Source organism: Monomorium pharaonis, chromosome 1, assembly GCF_013373865.1.
Source record: "Monomorium pharaonis isolate MP-MQ-018 chromosome 1, ASM1337386v2, whole genome shotgun sequence".
NCBI lineage: Eukaryota > Metazoa > Arthropoda > Insecta > Hymenoptera > Formicidae > Monomorium > Monomorium pharaonis.
The window spans coordinates 32,122,525-32,143,165 of NC_050467.1; the positions used below are offsets into that span (position 1 = coordinate 32,122,525).

A 20,641-nucleotide genomic window follows, 5' to 3' on the forward strand; every position below is an offset into this window, starting at 1 on the left:
CTTCAAGCAGACGCTGGGGCCCGCCATTGATTTAATTCAATTTCATTATTTAATAGTGATAAATATGATATAAATATTTTTTAACCAGTAAAAAACTTATGTGTTTTAAACTTATTGCTTTTAATAAATTTCAATTATGTAAATATATACAACGTAAATATACACATAAACACAAATATTTTTTATATTTTATTATAATTGTAATTATTATAAAATACAAATAAAATAAATATTATAAAAGAATAAATCACAAATATTTATTTACTTATATAACGCGTTTTTTTAAAATAAGGGATAATATAATCATTACATATATAGGTGAATAGGATATTACCGCGATAGGTAGGAGCGAGAGAATAGTATCCTAGACGGGTGGGAGTTAGAGCGAAAATAGTACCATGATAGTGGGAGTGAGAGAATAGTACTGAGATGGGTGGGAGTTAGAGCGAGAATAACATCGTGGTGGGTGGGAGCGAGAACATACGATTTGAAAAAGCGAGAGAAGGAGAGCGTACGAAAGAGCGAGAGAAGGGAGCGCATGAAAGAGAAAGAGCGAGAGGATAGGTATCGCGACGGGTGGGAGGATAGTATTGGGCGCATAGACATAGTAGGTCTGTTCGCGTCACATGCCCCAACATGTTCCTATTCACCCCAACGCACTCCAATACGTTGATTCCGATGACGCCAACCTATTAGAATGCGTTGGAGTGAGTAGGAGCATGTTAGAGCATGGCGACGCGAACAAACCAAGTATATCTAGACCGAGAACTGTTCCAAATTTCAGGAGTGGGGGTATAGGCATACATAGAAAAGAATAAACGGAGACGTTGAAAAGGGATGAACGATATAACAGGTATTTACTTCTCTCTCACACACCTGCGTGCGGGAGAGAAGGAAATACCTGTTATATCGTCCGTCCCTTTTCAACGTCTCCGTTTATTCTTTTCTACGTATGCCTATACCCCCATTCCTGAAAGGAATAGGCCTGACTGTGCGCATGCAAGGATAGTATTGTGAGGAATGGGAAAGTGTGAAAAGGAAAATCAAAAATATATAAGAACAAAAATATATTTAATACATTTATTAGTACATATTGTTCTACATATTAGTACATATTAGTACATTAGTACACATTTATAAAAAAATCTGACAAATATTTTAATAATTAGATCCAGAACTCTTGGTCTGGATCCATGAGCGGCTTCATGCCAAATAGACGCCGCAAGTCTAAGACGTCAGCAAATCCGAATTGACCATACGAGTGGTCAATCAGCTCGTTTCTTTGCCGGACAATGTTACGGAAATATTGTCTCCAAAAATTTTTTTTTACGTTAATATATCCGCGGACACGGATATCTTCAGGATTAATTGTACGTTAAAAAAAAAATAATTAAATTTTTTTAAAAATTCTTTTATATTTAAGTACATACGCTTATATATATATATATATATATATATATATATATATATATATAAGTGTCCGTATCCGGATATATTAACGTAAAAAAAAAAATTTTGGAAACAATATTTCCGTAACATTGTCCGACAAAGAAACAAGCTGATTGACCACTCGTATGGTCAATTCGGATATATATATATATATATATTAAAACTTACTTCTTGCTCTATGGACTCGCGAACGGAAATCAATCTACCTCCTCCTAGGGGAATGCTTGTAATAGTCCTGCTAGTAGGTATCTGGACATCTAATCTGTTGTAGAATAAGACCCGCTGCTGCGGCGTCTACGTACACGTACTAAAAAAAAATTATTATTATTTACTTTTTTACACATTGCACTGTACATACACTTGCACTAACACTTATACTTACAAGTAGGAATAGGAGGATGGTTCTAACTACGGGGCTCCGAGGGGAATGAGGGGGGTGGGGGTATTTGCGGGGAGGGGGATGACGTCATGTGGGGGAGGGGGGATGACGTCACTCATACGAGTGTCGCCGCTTATCAGTATAAACAATTTAAGTAAACAATATGCTAGTTGTAACCTGATATAAACAAATACCAGTCGATCGCCGCTTATCAGTATAATCATTTATGTAAACTACAAGTCAATTGTAACTTGATATAAACAATTACTTGCGATCGCCGCTTATCAGTAAAAACATTTATGTAAATTACAAGTCAGTTGTAACCAGATATAAACAATTACTTGCCAGTCACCGCTTATCAGTATAAACATTTCTAAGTAAAACTATATGCGAGTTGCAACCTGATATATAATTAGGCCCTGCGGCTAGGAGTAGTAACTTGAAACAAATACTAGTCGGTCGCCGCTTATCAGTATAAACATTTCTAAGTAAAATAATATGCGAGTTGCAACCTGGTATAAACAATTACAAATTTCTAAGAATATTTATCACACGGAGCGCCGAATCGTCGGCAGCTGATAAATTTATTCGACAGCTCTTAGAATAATTATAAACAAAAATCGCTAACCATATCCGGTAGCGGCTTGTTATAAACAAATTTTTTATCGCACGGAGCGCCGAACCGTCGGCAGCTTGTAATTCAAACGTTTCTTCCTGTCGCGGCGTTATCTCCCTGCTTAGCGCTCTTGTTAGAGATAGCGGCTCGTTATAAACAAATTAGCGAATGTTTATCGCACGGAGCGCCGAACCTTCAACAGCTTAAATTTCTAGATAATGAATCGGTAGTGAGCACCAACACAGCTAAAATATTTAAACATTTGATCGACATTTATCGCCCGGCAGCTCTAAGCGGCAAGCTATGCATAACTATAAACAAATGCATGAGACAAAGGACTAAGAGTGAAATATAATTGATCCGGAAGAGCACGGTGCCTCAGTAAGCGTGAAGTCTCCAACCCGAGCGAATCAAAGTGAAATAATTCCTAAGTATCGTGAATTAAATTTATAACTTGAAGAATGGCTAATCAGTTAAATGAAGTGGAAATTATAGATATCGCGGACGATATAGAAATTGTGGACATCGTAGACGATACAGAAATTGTGGATATCGCGGACGATATAGAAATTGTGAATATCGCGGACGATATAGAAATTGCGAATATCGCGGACGATGAAGAAGATATTGATATCGCAGGCAGTGATTACGAAAACTCCAACGATGAAGACATGATAGTTGATGATTTTGAAATTTCCTACTAGGATGATGAAGACAGTTTAGTATCCGATGTTAGTGATTCTACGAGCTATTCCATTGACTTTGTCGATCGCGTGGAAAAATTTGTTTCACACGAAGATTTTCTCAAATTAAACGAACGTTCCGAACATTGCGCGATATTTTTTTTTTATTCTACGGGTGGTGCTCTAGCTCTCTGTGGCGAGTGTATGATTGACATGTGGGACATTAGAGAAGGGATGAGTGCTGTTAGGAAGCATCGAACGGATCGGCTGGAAAATTTGGATCATCGGGCTTGCTCGAATTGCCGTCAATCTATGTACGTGATAATTCCGCGCAATATGTACCCAGTGTGCGGCTTGTAAGGATTTTAAATACATAACCGTATAACATGGATGAGGAGGATATTGAAGATATCAAATATGTTCTGAACAATAAACGAATATCACCAGTGCAATTTATACGCGATCAAGAACTTGGTATACGTGGAACGCTTGAACGCGTTGCGATACATATAGTGTGTATGAAGAATGAATCTAATTATCCCTGGCCTTATCACGTAAGACAGGAAATGTATATCATGATATTGAATCAGTGTCCGAATGATGAAATCGCTGAAAAGATGCTATGTACATACGATATTATGTACATTAAAATTCCTGCTGGTATTGGAAGGTGTATCAAATTGTTGATAAATAACATGGTTAAAGTGCTCTTAAAAAATCCTAAAATAACAAATATGCTGCACAGGTACAAGGATTTTTTAATGCTTGCAATCGTTATGATTATAAAGATAATGAGAATAATGATAATTTTGAGCATAAGATGAGAGCGTGTGTTTTCATTCGGCGCAAAAAAGAATGCAAGCAAATGCACTATAAAGTGCAAGATTCGGTGCGACACTGCAAATCATGTAGACGTGTCACGTGCAAGTGCCCCGTTGAAGAATGTAACGTAATTTAAAAAGTGCGAAAAGATGCTAAAACATGGAACAATTCGATTTAGAGGAACGCGAGCTCTTGGAGCAAGCGAACAGAGTCGCTACTTTGGGCGAGTGTTTTACGTGGTTGCAGCGATATGATGAGTGTATACAACGGCTCGAGGATCATAGCCGCGTCAAGCGTCCTCGGCTCGCCGTCAGATATAAACAATCATTAGTGGCGAGAATCGCGCAACTCGAGGGCGAAAAGACAAGATTACAAAGACGTTTCGTGCACGTTGGCGGTGATTACGCGAGTGATAACGCGGAAAGACTCGTGTGGCGCGAGATAGATACCGCTTTCGAGAATCGCGTTCTGACTGCTGCGGTTATCAATACTAACTATATCAAGCCGCGGCAGTTTCTCGAAGACGCCGGAGATATAGTGTTCGAGAGTGTGCGAGACGCTTTACAAAGACACAAAAGTGAACTGTCTAAAAGTGAACACCGCGTTCAACAGTTTATTCCTGACTGTTGAAAAAAACGCTAATAAGAGTATCACCACAAAAAATTGTTAACTCTTTCAAACGTCGGATTTAGACGAATGGTACGAGCAGCGTGTCATCGAGCCCACGTTAGCGTCGCTTGAAGAGTTTCAAGAACGCGATAGCGGGTGGGCGCTCTCACAAATTCTCAATTTAACTGTAAACGTGAACAAGTTTAATCTTCTACACGCGGGATGTTACGTGACATTGCCGTGAGAAATAATATTGAAAAAAGCAGTTGTGAACGTAAAATCGACGGACAATGCATGCTTTGCATGGTCAGTGGTCGCCGTTCTATATCCCACAGAGAAACATAGTGAAAGAGTGTCATCGTACCCTCATTATACGACGGTCTTAAAGTTTGACAACATCAAGTTTCCTGTTACATTAAAAGATATTGGGAAATTTGAGAGACTCAACGACGTGTCGGTCAACGTGTATGGGATCAAAGAGGATACATTTTTTCCACTACGACTCACGGATAACAAGAGGGAGGAGCATGTCAATCTTTTGTACGTGCAAGATCCAGGGGATGACAACGTGGGTCATTTCACATGGATCAAAAATCTGTCCTGCTTGGTGGGATCGCAATTGAGCAAACACGCATGCAAAAAATACATTTGCAATCGGTAAGTAATAATTCTTAATGAATGTGTTTATAAATTGTTTCAAATAGCAGTAAACATATATTTTTTCTTTGTTATTTACAGATGTCTACATTACTTCAGTTCCGATAAAAAGTTACAATCGCACAATGTGGACTGCCAAAAGTTGAATGAATGTGCTGTCGAACTACTAGATGAAAAGGATAAGTGGCTGAGCTTCGGCAACTTACACAACAAGGAACGAGTGCCCTTCGTCGTATACGCCGATCTCGAATGTGTGCTGCGGAAGATGCAACCTGACACGGAGCCGATGACATACGCCTACCAACAACACAAGGTATTTCATAGCGTGTTATGTGCGATGCTCATACGATAATGCGTTATCCGTGTATCGGTTTCGTCGCGATAAAGATTGTGTCACGTGGTTTGCTAAGCAACTTGATGATTTAGCACATAACGTTAAGATTCGTTTATGCGCCAATGTCCCCATGGGGACGTTATCGGAAGAACAATTAGAGGCATACCGTAGCGCGATACATTGTCATATTTGTGAAAAACCGTTTGCGCCGGATGATAAGCGGGTGCGCGATCATTGCCATCTGACCGGTTGTTACCGCGGTCCCGCGCATTCGCTTTGTAACTTATATTATCAAAATGTGTTGTACATACCGGTAGTCTTCCATAATTTATCCGGATACGATTCACATTTTATTATCAAGGAAATAGCCACAGCGTTCAAAGGGAAAATTAACTTATTACCCATCACGAAAGAAAAATATGTTTCTTTTACAAAACATGTCATAAGTACCGCCGATAAATGAGACCCACACAGGACTTGGTGTGGCTGTGAGCGGATGTACGTAGAGACCGTGTACCATACAAAGCGTAAGATAAAATAAAGCAATTTAAGATAAGCGAATAGAGGTAAGAAAGTAGACGGTATAGCAGGAGAACCGAGGAATTGGAGGCAAGGTAGGAAATAAAAGTGGAGAGCAGGAAAAGCGTAAAATAGGATGTAACCGTGAATTTTCGAATCCTATTGGCTACAGATAGCTGCGGGAATTCAGGGTTCGGGCGGCGGGCTGGTTAAGTGAATGAACGGAGGCAAGTCGTACATGTTTAACACTACAGATTTATTATATCCTAGCCCTAACTAATATGTACAATGTCCCTATCTAATATATACAGTACTTATGAACTAGTATCTCGCTGTGCGAGGCGCGGACGATTCACTGTGGCGACGTGTGTCACGGTGCGCATGTGCGCGTAGAGTCTCGGTGCCGGATTGGCTGCGGCGGGCGTACGGCCTGCGTACCGGTCGGTCGGTGCGTCGATTGGCGGTAGCGGTCAGTCTCGATGACTATAGCGCTCGTGGCGGTGCAATTTCGGTGTTGCGGCGCGAGGCGGCGCTCCTATTGGTCGCGGCGTTGCGCGACTGCGCGGTGCGGCGCGGAGCTCGGCTCGGTAGCCGCGGCGATCAGCTGTTCGACGATCAGCTGTTGTTGTTGGCGAGAATCATCCCGCGTGGATTATCCTCCGCGTCGGCGGTTTCCCCTCACTGCGGGGTCCCCGTGTGCGGTCGGGATCGGTAACTCAGTGCGCGTACCGGGATCCGGGTAACGAGCGGGGCGGTGGTCTGCCACTCACTGTGTGGCGCGGGGAAGCGCTTAGTGCGCGCTGGCAAGGAAGCCGGTGTGAGGTTAAGTTCGGCACTCAGTGCGTGCTCTGTAGCGGGATTCTCTAACGTCTTAGCGACGATTGTCGCTATCGTTAACTGTACTTATCGATAATTTTCGTTAAGCGCTATTCTGTACCAAGCAGTTAACGACATCTCTCGTTAAGTCAAATCGTTTCGAAAGTTGTCGCTACCTTAACGATGGGTTTCGGAGGTCTCGCTATTCTACTTAACGATACTTGTCGTGAAGATTTATCTTAAAATAATTGTGTAAAATCTTCAGTGGATATACATCATACAAGTATATAATTATAATATTTTTTAGGTACATATATTTATTTATAAATTTTCAAATACTTGGCACATTTTATATTTTTTAAATAATTTTATAGAAAAAATATTTAATATTATATATACAATATATATACATGTATATATTGTATATACATATATTGTATATACCTAACCTATATTGTATATACATATATACATATATAGGTTAGGTTAAATTTATTTTTTACAAAACCAATTTTGCAGTGGTTTATAATACAACTTGTTTATAAAAAAATAATTATTGGAAATATAAAGTTAAAAGAGTTAATTAAAGTATTACTATCAGTTTACACCGCTATAGTCTGCTAGGTTAGGGAGATTATTTTAATATAAGTTAAAACAGTAAGCTTAGCAATACATAAGTAAATTTGAATGATACCAAAGTGTTCTCTTTCATTTTAAATTTGTGCTGTTGACTTACAGATACAGGTAGCATTAATAAATAAATTATTTGCGAAATGGCTGATGCCTATCTTGCCGCACATATAGTGGACCTTGAAAATCGCATTGAACGCCTTAGGCGAAGAGCAGATCGACATATATTACGAGAAATAGAAGATTCATTTGATTTGACTGATGCTGAATTTAAGGAATTATATCGTTTGACTCCGGAATTGACATCAAATCTCATAGATGAACTTGCACCTCATTTGCTGCGTACAAGGATTACTGGACTGTCTGTCGAGAAACAAGTAATATTCTTCCACTTAATTAATATTAACACTTACAATAACTCATATTTATAGTTGTATTGTTTATGTATAATAATATATGCGTCACATGTAGGTACTGTCTGCAATAAGATTATTTGCGACTGGATGTTATCAACGTCCAGTAGGAGAACAATGGGGTATTTCAATGAGTCAACCATCAATTAGCAGATGCGTTCATCGAGTTACAAACGCAATAAATGACCATCTTTTTCGCCAATGGGTGCAGTTTCCTATGACTCCGGAAGCCAAACAACTTGCAAGAGAGCAATTTCAAAATGCTCCTCAACCATTTGAAGAAGCAATTGGAGCAATAGATTGCACTCACGTGGCAATTATTGCTCCTAGGGAACATGAAGAAGCTTATATAAATCATCATGGATACCATTCAATAAATGTGCAAATGGTACTGGAAATCGCAATTATTTATCAATTATGTTATAATTATTATAATATTATGTTTATTAATTATAATTATTATAATATCATGTTTATTAATTTCTTTAGATATGTGACCCGAATCTTAAGATCTTGAACGTGAATGCCAGATTTCCTGGAGCTAGACATGATGCATATATTTGGAGTGTTTCTGCTGCGCGTGCTGTTATGGAGCGTGCATATAATCGTGGCGAAAGAAGAACATATCTCATTGGTATGTTTTTGTTGATATTATATATGTCTGTTTGATATTTGTTTGATATTGTTGCAAATTTTAAACATTTCTTTTTTTAGGTGATTCAGGATATCCATTAGAGCCCTGGTTACTAACTCCTTTGCCTAATGAACCTGTTGGAACTCCACGATTCTTGTACAATGAGGCATTATGCAGTGCAAGAAATTGTGTGGAACGATTATTTGGAGTACTTAAAAGCACGTGGCGATGTCTTTCTAAGCACAGAGTCTTACAATATGAACCTGGTTTTGCAGGAAGAGTTGTAAATGCGTGTACGGTTCTTCACAATATGCGAATTGCTGCTGGTATAAATGATCCGTTAGAAGATTACGCAAACGTAAATGTACCCAATATTTACATTGACGATAATGATGACGATAATAATAATCTGCGACCACTTGCACTCGCGCGTCGAATTCAAGATCGCCTCATTGCAGAAAGATTTGGAAGATAATTAGACTTTATTATAAATTGTACTTTACTTTTACTTTTTATACTATTAACTTTATTTTAGTATACCATTTATTGTATTTGCTTTTCAAATACAATAAATGGTATATATATTTAAAACATATAATTATATATATGTTTTAAATATACATACAGTAAATAAAATATAATTTATTATTATTAAATTGACAATTTATATTCAAATAAACTATTCTAGAGGTTTTATTCCTTAAAAATGGTTTTAAATAAATAATTATAATAACATATCTTTTAGTAATGTAGTAATATTTACTTATTAAATGAAACAAAAATGAATATGTAATGCAACATATAATTCTTTTATAAAATTAACATAGGTATGTTAAAATGTTTATAATAAAATAAAAACAATTTTTTTTATAAAATAAAACTTATTTAAAATTTAAACTTTGGTATATACTTTACATAACCTGCAAAAATATAGTCGTTTTAATCAGTCTTTTAATTAACTGCTGTCAACTCGGTATTTTATTGTCCGTTTTTTTTTTTGTAATTGTATTTTCTACAACCAGTCTGAAATTAAGTTATACATATTATTTATAATTGTATTACTTACACATTTATAATGAACAAAATATGACATTTCTTACCTTCTAAGTTACGTAGCTTGGCAATATATTCTCCAATACTTGCACGACTTTTTCCATTACTCGTATCCTTTCAGCATCGTTCACAGCTTGTACTTCTGCAATATTTGCTAATTTTTTAGCAGCTTTAGCCAGTTCTGTCATGGCATGGGCATTTATTGTAACTGCTTCTGCATGAGCTTTCGAAGCTTCGGCAAGTATCTACATAATATTTAAGAAAAATTATAATATAATCATATCATACATTCTAGAAAAATTTTACCAATTCCAATTCAGTTTTCGAAATTTTTCTCTTACCATCATAACATCAGCTTGCTTCTGAGCAATATTTTCAAACTGCTCCTTTGTAGAATAAAGCTCATTAACAGATCTTTTACGATTTGCTGCAATTAAAAATAAACAATATAATCGCACTATATAATGTTAAAAATACATTTTGTATTATACAATAATAAAAAATCTTAGATTTTGTATTATTGTATAATACAAAATGTTAGATTTGTGTACACTGGTACTATATAACATTATTTAATACTATAACATTATTAAAATTCTTATTACATCTTTTAGAAACTGATAAATTAATGTTACGATCAGTATGTGGAGTCAATTTGGAAACAGATAATACACGTGGTGTCTTTCTTTTCGTCTGTCTTTCATTTACATTTTGTATGGGAATGTTCTCACTTTCAGATTTATTTCCATCAAGTATATGATCGATATCGATGGTATCTAATAAATCACCTGTAAATAAAAATATATTAAAAATAATGTAAGTAATGTAATAATTATGTATTATAATCTACTTTTGCAATGAAATATACATGGTTTATTAAAACACTTGTAAATAAGTTCAAAAATTTCTTTAACTTTAATATAATTAATGTTATAATAAAAATGTTTACCTCTATCTTCGTTCCAAGTTTGTGAATTTTCTTGCAAGTTTTCTTGCGAAAAAGTATCACAAATATTCAATACTTGTGGAATATCTTTTAATACTGATGAGTTTCCACAAATTAATTCATTTTGTAAAGACTATAAACATGAAAAAAAGATATATATTATCATACTAATGTTTGCAATATGAATGTTATGTATAATAAAATTAGTAATTATAATATCTATGAAAGCTTTCCAGCAAGTGACACAAAACGACACAAGCATCGCATTCTGTCTTTTTAACTTTAGTGAACAACAAAGACAGAATGATGCGACTTGTGTCGATTTGTGTCATTTACTGGAAAGCTCCTCTTTATAGGTGTATACACACACACACACACACACACACACACACACACACACACACACACACACACACACACACACACACACTCACTCACACACACACACACACACACACACACACACACACACTCACACACACACACACACACACACACACACACACACCTCCTCTTCCGGAATGTTTTCTGCACAATCCTTGCTCCCTTCAATATATTCCACATCTACTAACCCAATAACTCGCACTTCCAATTCGGATAATTCTGTTTGCTTGATTGATTTATTTCCCGTCATTGCCTTTGCCTTTCTCAATTCACGTGCCTTCACAGAGGTACGACTTTTTAAATCTCTCCATACCTAAGCACATATAGAATTATTTTTATTTTATTCTTATTCATAAAACAATATATTCAAATCCAAATTAAAATGCATAATTTCAATTGTCATAAAATTAAATTACTTTAAAATTGAGCAAAATACATGTATACACATATAATACTACATATAATACTACATTAATATTCAAGTATGTACCGTACCACTTGCCATTGCTCAACAGTTTTTGTTGCTCCTTGAATATCATTTAATTCTGCAGCTAGCTCTGCCCATTTTTTGTGCGCTACTTCCTTCCCATGTAAGGCATTGAATTTACCTTCGGCAAGGCCCTTATTTAGATAAAAAAAATCCAACATCTTTGTATATTGCAAAGATGTCGTCCGGGAACTTCGTGCTTTTTTGCTATAAAAACACAATTTTAAGTTATTAAAGTAAGTTACAGCAATATTGAGTTAGAATGACTTTCTAATTATTTTCAATCGTTTCTTGACGAATACAATCAAAGTTTTCCAAAAGAAATATGTTTATATATATATATATATATATATATATATACATATATATATAAACGTACAGACAAGAATTCTGCTTAATAATGTAGTAAATTTATAAATAATATATTTAAAACATATTTCGAATATAAATACTTACATTGTTTCAATTTGAGCCATATTCTTTCTTCTAACAATCTTCTAAAAATCAATCAATCAATACAAAATAAATTCTCTACCTTATAATCACTTATTTATTTTCTTGTAAGGTTATTTCACAGGTTATTTCTATTTACTTGAATAAATTGAAGCTCTATTTTTGTCTGCGTTCGTAAAATCTACTGAAAATTACTAGATTTTTACTAGTGGAAAACTGCTACGTTGTCAGATTTATCGAATTTTGTCGATACGCAAGATAACGAATCTTGCAACAATAAATATCGTTAAGGTTAAGTTACAGAATCACGCTGCGTCGATACCGTCGCTCGCGCAAGCGACGAACATCGATAATTAGCGACAGCGACAATCGTCGCTAAGACGTTAGAGAATCCCGCTACTGGAGGCTTAGCTCAATTCGCTAAGAGGATCGGTCGGCTCAGTTCGCTAGACCGGGGAGATCTGCTCTCTTATCACCAGCGGAGGGCTTTTATAGCCCCCGTTTGGTGACAAGAGGAGCGGAGATGTGCGGGGAGAAAGATAAGCGGAGGGGACTACGCGAGGTAAGAGGGTAACGGCCTCGTATCTTTACGTACGTTAACGGCACGTTACAAGGAAGTAGGCGGTTAGGAGGTTAGGTAGCATAGGCGAGCGCGGCAAGATGCCGAAAGAAAGCAAGAATAGAATTTTAAGAGGAAGCAAAGGAACAGATGAGGCAGGTCAGAGGAAATTAACATTAGATAACGGCAAGCAAGGTAACAAGGTTAGTCTCAAAGAACCAGATGGGACGGATGAAAGTAGGAGGGATTTAGGCGAAATCAGAAGTATGGTTAGGAAAGAGGTTAAGTTAACACTAGAGGAATTTAGAGAGGAAATTAAAGAGGAATTTAATCAAGCAATCAGTAAAGAAACAAAGTATTTAGAGGCGATATGGAAAAAAAAGACAGCAGATTTAGAAGAGAAATACAAGGAGATTGAAAAAAGAGTAGGTAACTTAGAAGAGGCAGCTAGGCGAGAATGTGAGGAAAAGGGATCGGTAGGAGAATCAGAGGATGGTAGAAGTGAGTGAAGCATAGCATTATCTAAAAGAAGTAGGAACAGTGTAGCAAATATTAACAGGAATAGCTCTAGATGTAGTTACAGTAGAGCAAGCGAGATTCTAAGTGACAGAGAGATAGAAAAAGTTAAGAAAATGGTGTTAGAAAAAAAAAGAGGAAAAGAATAATAATATTGTAATTAAAGGTTTATTTAAAAAAGAGGATCTAGATAAGGTAACGATTAGCTGGATAACAGACATGCTGAAGGAAAAGATAGAGATGGAAACTAAAGTAGAAAAATTCTGGTGGAGCGGAGGAATGGCAATAGTGTGCTTAGGTACTCAGGAAATAAAAAAACAAGTAATGTACAATAAAATAAAAATAAAAGGGGAAAGTTTTTTCATTAAAAACGATTTGTCGTGGGAGGAAAAAATTATTCAAAGAGACATAGGTAAATGGGTTAAAGCTGAAAGAGAAAGGCAAAAATATAAAAATAGGAACAGGTAGAGTTAGGATAAATGGGACTTGGATAAGATGTGAAGACGTAGGAAAAGAATTAGGAAAAAAAAGGAAAGAAATGAGAGTGGAGTTAACCAAAAGGAGGCAGGATCTGAATAAATAACGGAAAACTAGGTAGTTGTCAAGAGGGGAACAAAAAGAATAGAGATAGTGAAGTTTTGAATAGGAAAAAAATAGGAATAAGTATAAAGATAGAGAGGAGGATGTAGTTAGTAAAAAGATAAAGCGAAGAGACAAAAAGAAAAGGTTAGTTTGTAATGGAAAGAATAAAAAAATAAAACATAGAAACAAGGGAAAGAGTAAGAAAAATTTGTATAACGCAGATAGGTGCTTAATATTTTGGAATATCGCAGGTTTAGTAAATAAGCATAAGCAATTTTGGAATTACGTTACAGGTTTTGATTTTGTCAGTCTCAGTGAAACATGGTTAGAAGAGGAAGGTTGGAATAGGTTAAAGAATAGGTTGCCAGACTCGCACGTATGGGAATGTAAGTTCGCAGTAAAGGACAAAAAAAGGGGTAGAGTCAAAGAGGGCTTTTTAATAGGTATTAGAAAGGAATGGGGGGAAAAGATAGGAGAGACGGAAATAAAAAAAGAAATAGAAAAAGAACAAAGATTGATAGTAACAAATGTTAAGAGTTAAGCAGGAATACTCCATATTGTTTCTGTATATAACTCAGAGAATTGGAAAAATTTAGAGGAAAAGTTAGATATGATTATGGGAAATGAGAAGGAAAATGATACAATAATTATAGGGGGAGATTTTAACATAAGGATAGGAAATTTAGGAAGTTTGAAGGAAGATGGATTGGAAATAAGTAGATGTAGCAAAGATAGGATAATAGGTAACGGGGAGAGAAATCTAGTGAATTGGGTAGAAAATAAAGGTTGGTACATATTGAACGGTTCAGTAGAAGGAGACTGGGACGGCGAATATACATATGTAGGCGCTAGAGAAAGCACAGTTATTGATTATGTTTTAGTTAACGGAATAGGTTTTGAGAAGGTGCTAGATTTCAGGATAGGGAGCAGAGTGGACTCGGATCACATGCTCCTGGCTGTACGGTTAAAAGAAGAGAAGGGAAGAACCCAAGATCATCCAGAATTACCACAGGAAGAGGCGGAAAAGGAATCGTTTGTGTGGAACGAGGAAGCAGTACAAATATACAGGGAGAACACAGAAATAGCCTTTGGGTCGACAGATTGGAGAATGGATGCAACTGAAGAGAAATGGCAAAGAATTAAACAAATTGTAAACGAGGCCATGGTAAGGAAAAGGATTAAAATAAAAAAAAAGAAATTAGGACACAAGGACTGGTGGGACAGAAGCTGCACAAAAAAGAAAAGAGAGGTACATAGAATGTATAGGAAGTGGAGACATGGAAAGATAGATTTACAGAAATACATGAAGGAAAGGAAAAGTTGGAAGGAGTTACTATCCATAAAACAGAAAAAAAGGGAAGCAGAGGAGGAAGAATTAAGGATGATAAAAAAGGAAGGAGGTTTGGAAATTTATAAATAAGAAGAGAGGTAAGAGAACATGGAAGGAAAACACAATAGATAAGACTACGTGGAGAAACTATTTTAAGAAACTTCTCAAGGGTCTAGAAGAAATGGAGGAATTGAACGGCAGGATGGAGGTCTACTCGGAAGACGATATCCTAGAGGAAGTGGAAATTATAAAGGCCATAAAAAAATTGAAATGTAAGAAGGCAGCCGGCATTGATGGGATTTCCATGGAAGCGTGGAAATTCGCAGGTGAAACATTATACAGAAGATTGGTAGAGCTACTGAAACAGATCTGGAGAGAAGGCAGTATACCTAGCGACTGGAAAAAAAGTGTAATAGTTTCATAGTACAAGAGAGGGGATCCAGAAACTGCAGGAAACTACAGAGGAATATCGCTTCTGTGTACAGCCTATAAGATATGCGCAGAGGTGATAAGAGATAAATTGGAGCAGGAAACGGAGGCGAAAGGATTGTTGCCGGAAAGTCAAAGCGGCTTCAGAAAAGGAAAGTCTACGATGGATAATATCTTTGTATTGAATCATATGGTACAAAGAGAGATGGGCGACAAGAATAAAGAAGGGAGAGTATACACGTTCTTTGCGGATTTAAAGGCGGCATTCGATAAGATCGACAGACAAACTTTGTGGGATACCCGAAGGAAATTGAAGATTGAAGAGAAGATTGTAAGAAGACTGGAGAGATTTACGAAGAGACAGAGGTCACAATAAGGACAAGCCAAGGAAACACAGAAAGCTTTAGGACAAAGAAAGGAATTAAACAGGGGTGTGTGTTGAGCCCACTTCTGTTTGATCTATATATTGCGAGTTTAGACGAGGTAATGGAAAAAAAAGGGATAGAAGGTTTAGCAACAGGCAGTAAAAGAATATGGAATTTAGCGTATGCGGATGATATAGTTTTGTTTGCGAGTAATAGAGAGGCCTTATTAGATATGATGGATACGTTTAGAAGATATCTAAAAACAAAGAAATTGGAATTATGCGCAGAAAAATCTAAAGTCCTAGTATTTAGTAAAAATGGTAAAGAAAGGTTAGAAAAGTGGGATTGGCAAGGAAAGGAAATAGAAGAGGTACAGAAATTTAAATATCTAGGCTTTACGTTTAATAGGAATGGTGACTAAAATGAGCATATTAAAGAGTTAGCTAGGAAAGGAAGGATAGCGGTTAGGAAGATATGGGGATTAGGAGAAAGAATCTGTAGAAATGACTTTAAGAGAAGGTGAATGTTATTTAAATATCTAGTCCAGAGTGTCATAGAATACGGGGTAGAGATATGGGGATGGGAGGAAAAAGAAACGTTAGAAAAAATTATGATGGATTATGTAAGATGGATATTTAGGTTAGACTTCTGCACACCTAGATATATAATCTCAAGAGAACTAAGAATGAATAATTTAAAGACAGGATGGGGCATTAGAGCGGCGAGGTTCGAGGAATAGTATAAAGTTAGGAACAATGAAGAAGATAGCTTACTGAGGAGATGTTGGAATGAAAAAGCATTAAGGGGATGGACGTATAGCAGGGAAAGGAGATACTATAATAGGATTGGATGGAATCTAGAGGAATTAGAAAGTATCAGGAGAAATAGTGAGAATATAGAGGACCAGATAATACTCAGGGAACAGGCTAGTCAAAGAACATGGGAAGATAGTAAAATCAGTAGGACAAGGTACAACAAAAGTTATAAAGATTTAGACTTAGGAGAGAGAGGACCTAGATATCTTGATAAAGACAGCTTAGATGATATAGGCAGAGGTGAGGAAATTAGAGCATATAGAGATAATTTGATTAAGATGCGGTAACTTAGAAGAAGCAAACAAATATTGGTTGAATGAGAATGCTTGGCAATGTATATTGTGTGGACAGGGAAATGATTGTTTGAAACATTATATAGAAGACTGTACAGAGACTAAAGACTGGTTTTTAGAGCTAGGAAATAGTAATAGTGAGATATATAAAAAAATTTGCGATGATGAGTTAGAAATAGAGAAAGGAAAGGTGATAAAAAAACTCTGGAAAACTAAAGAGAAAAAGAAAAAAACGAGTAAAAAATGAAATAGAAGCAGAAATCGGGTAATAATAATATTAAGGCGCTTAGAATGTCATACATAGGCATAGGACAAATGTAAAAAATGTTAAAATGTAAAAATGTAAAGAGGTAAAAGGTAAAAAAGAAAAATGTAAAATGTAAAAAGGTAAAATGTAAAAATGTAAAATGTAAAATATAACTTATAAACTAGGAAATAAGAAAATTAACTATCTGCGTTTAAGATTAGGTTTAAGTTTTTAGAAGTTTTTAGAAACTTAGGCTAGGCTAAAATTAATAATTAATAAATAGGTAAAGTATGGATGGATGCAAGGTTAAGTTTCAAGTGTAAACCAAGTCCTTTCTTGGCATTGTATATATGCTTGAAGTACATAAATTCTATTCTATTTTATTCTATCTATAAATTAGGCCCACACAATCACATAAAGTTACGATTTATAGATTTATATAAATTTTTAAATACTAGTCTCGAAAAATTAGCATCATTTCTGGATAAAGAAAAACTAAAAATTGTACGTTCCGAATTTTTACACTTATCCGACACAAAATTTGATTTATTGACATGAAAAGGCGTATTTCCATACGAGTACGTTGACCGCGTCGAAAAATTGGAAGACACATGTTTACCACCACTCGAATCCTTTTATAGTTCTCTGACCTCCGACACAGTATCCAAGAGCGATTACGCACACGCCGTCAACGTCTGACATCGGTTCTCAATTCGAACATCGGGTGAATACAGCGATCTATATTTGAAAACGGATGTCTTGTTGTTAGCCGACATTTTTGAAAATTTCCGCGATAAATGTTTAGAAAATTACGGTCTCGATCCCGCGCATTATTACACTCTCCCCGGATACACGTGGGACGCTATGTTAAAATATACCGATATTACTTTTGAATTGCTTACGGACATAGACATGGTAATGTTTATCGAACGCGGTATACGCGGTGGTTTGAGTAAATGTTCGGGCAGATACGTACAGGCTAACAACAAGTACATGCAGACCTACGACCCATCGAAACCATCATCGTACCTTATCTACTTTGACGTTAATAATTTGTATGGCTGGGCGATGTGTCAACCGTTACCCTACTCTGAATTTCAATGGGTCGAGGTTTCAAATTTCGACTTGAACGCTATCGCTCCGGATTCACCCACGGGATACATTCTCGAGGTCGATCTCGAGTATCCTCGAGATCTTCACGATCGGCACACTGACCTACCTTTCTGCTCGACGCGCGATAAACCGCTCGACAAGCAAGAATGTAAACTTCTCGCCACGCTCTACGATAAAGAACGTTACATTATACATTACCGAAACCTACAGTGTACGCGTCACGGTCTTCGTATCGCGAAGATACACCGCGTATTAAAATTCGCGCAATCCATGGCTCTGTAAATACATAGAATTAAATACGCAATTCCGAACTCGCGCCAAAAATGATTTTGAAAAAAACTTGTATAAATTAATGAACAACGCGGTATTCGGGAAAACCATGGAGAATGTGCGTAATCACGTTAACGTTAAATTATTGACGAAATGGAAGGGTCAGTACGGTGCGGAGGCAATGATCGCGAAACCGAATTTTCATAGTCGTAGCATTTTTTCAAAAAATCTTATTGCCATTGAATAAAAAAAACTCAAGGTGAAATCAACAAATCGATTTACATAGGCATGTGCAATTTAAATATTTCAAGACGTGTCTATACGAATTTCATCACGAGTATATGGTACCTTTGTATCGTGACAAATGTAAAGTCATGTACACTGACACCGATAGTCTCGTATACCACGTCGAGTGCGATGACTTTTATGATACGATGAAACGCGATATTGCTAGGTTCGACACGAGCGATTATCCGGTCGACAACGCGTACGGTATGCCTCTCAAAAATAAAAAAATACCAGGTCTAATAAAAGATGTAAACAATGGTGCGATAATGACCGAGTTCGTCGGACTTAGAGCAAAAATGTACGCGTTGAAGGTGGACGAGAAAAAGGACACCAAAAAAGCAAAAGGTGTCAAGAATAACGTAATAGCGCGAACCATAACGTTCGAAGATTACACCTGCTGTTTGAGAGATGAGATCGAGATGACGCGTCGCCAGTCGTGTATACGATCCAAGTTACACGAAGTATACACGGTGTCCGAAACGAAAATTGCTCTAAGTCCGTACGACGACAAGAGATATCTCGTACCCAATTCGATCGAAACGTTACCGTGGGGACATTATCGGATACCCCTATAATATATATTTATATATATTTTGCGCCTGATGCATTTGTAATTTACATTCCATGTATTTTATATTTTACATATATTTGTTAATTTTACATCTAGCGTTTCATATATTTTACAGTTTATATTTTTTACATTTTATACTTATTTTATAATTTTACATTTAGCGCTTCATGTATTTTATATTATACACATATAGTACATTTTATGTATTTTTGTGAGTCTTTTTATACTATTGTAATTTGTATTTTATAGTATGCATTTTATATGTTAAATTTCTATTAAAAATTAATTAAAGTTGATTACATTATACATTCTATAATACGTATTAATAAGAAAATGTACTAAGGATGATGAATGGATAGATAGGTAATAAAAAAGTCTCGTATATACTTATTATAAAAAAAAACTGTATTTCTATTTTTATAAGTTTATATTACACTTTTATATGATTATAATAAAGAAAATATTTTTATATGACATTGTCTTTGTGAATCCACGAATTATGTGATCCATCGAATCCCAACCACTTGACGTAAACCTTGTCACCCTTCTTGCGCAATACTTTCTCCACGAGATACACGTCCGGATGAGTCGCACGATGCAACTCGTGCTCGTAGAACGCTCCAACTATAGATGATGTTCGCATGTTGATGATGTAGACACGTTTCGCGATTACGCAGATTAATTTATAATAAGACCCGCTTCGCGAAGTTCTTCGATGATGGACAGAATCTCGTTGTCGTACGCGTTGTGACCGGCTCGACGCGATGCTTCGAGTAAGCGCAGACGATCTACCAGTTCATTGGGATTGTCCCAGTGCACGTAATCGATGGCGTTATCATTTAACGTCATAGCGTGAGGTAATCCCTTTCCAGATTTCTTCATTTTCGGCGTAGGTTCGATCGACATCAACGGTGCGATCAGGTGTTTGTACTTGTATCCTCTGTTGCTCCGTAGTTGACTGTCCTTGGTGTAATTGCGGCTATGCACGTTTGTAGCAAACAATATGCTTTTGTACTTTTGTAAATCATCATCTGTGTAGATGTCATCGGCGGGGATTTTCTTGAAGATCAATTCGTAAAAACCAGGTGTACCAGCGTAACGTACATTGTCGATAATTATATTATCCTCGTTGTCCACATCGAAATGTTTATTATCGGTTATAACCGAGCATCATTCCATTATTCTCGAGACGAACACCGTATATATTGTCTATGTCTACATCGCTCTCTCGGTTACCGCTCAGGACAGTCACGACATATTTTTGACTCAGCGGACCTAATTGAGCTTGCAATGCTTTTCGTCCTTGCGACGTCTGTAATTGATTTCGAACAATCGTCGCAAGCGAATCATCCGTCGTTTCGAAAACATTCTCAAGCGAT

The 20,641-nt window shown here is 36.5% G+C and overlaps 3 protein-coding genes across 3 annotated transcripts; 2 read left to right on the top strand and 1 right to left on the bottom strand.

Annotated features, from left to right (window-relative positions):
- Positions 1–7,657: 7,657 nt before the first annotated feature.
- LOC118644086 (putative nuclease HARBI1) lies at positions 7,658–8,472 on the top strand. The gene is made up of 3 exons (XM_036291178.1): positions 7,658–7,891; positions 7,986–8,315; positions 8,458–8,472. Exons 1-3 carry the CDS (start codon positions 7,658–7,660, stop codon positions 8,470–8,472), a joined length of 579 nt encoding a protein of 192 aa, XP_036147071.1.
- Positions 8,369–9,153, top strand: LOC105840905 (putative nuclease HARBI1). Its single transcript, XM_028194742.2, has 2 exons — positions 8,369–8,561; positions 8,642–9,153. The coding sequence occupies exons 1-2, from the start codon at positions 8,516–8,518 to the stop codon at positions 9,034–9,036; spliced, it is 441 nt and encodes a 146-aa protein (XP_028050543.2). The 5' UTR covers positions 8,369–8,515; the 3' UTR covers positions 9,037–9,153.
- A 511-nt stretch (positions 9,154–9,664) lies between these two features.
- LOC105840903 lies at positions 9,665–11,907 on the bottom strand. Its single transcript, XM_036291185.1, has 7 exons — positions 11,888–11,907; positions 11,440–11,638; positions 11,069–11,257; positions 10,564–10,693; positions 10,250–10,402; positions 9,956–10,041; positions 9,665–9,859 (listed from the first exon to the last, which is right to left on the bottom strand). The coding sequence occupies exons 1-7, from the start codon at positions 11,905–11,907 to the stop codon at positions 9,665–9,667; spliced, it is 972 nt and encodes a 323-aa protein (XP_036147078.1).
- Positions 11,908–20,641: the final 8,734 nt, after the last annotated feature.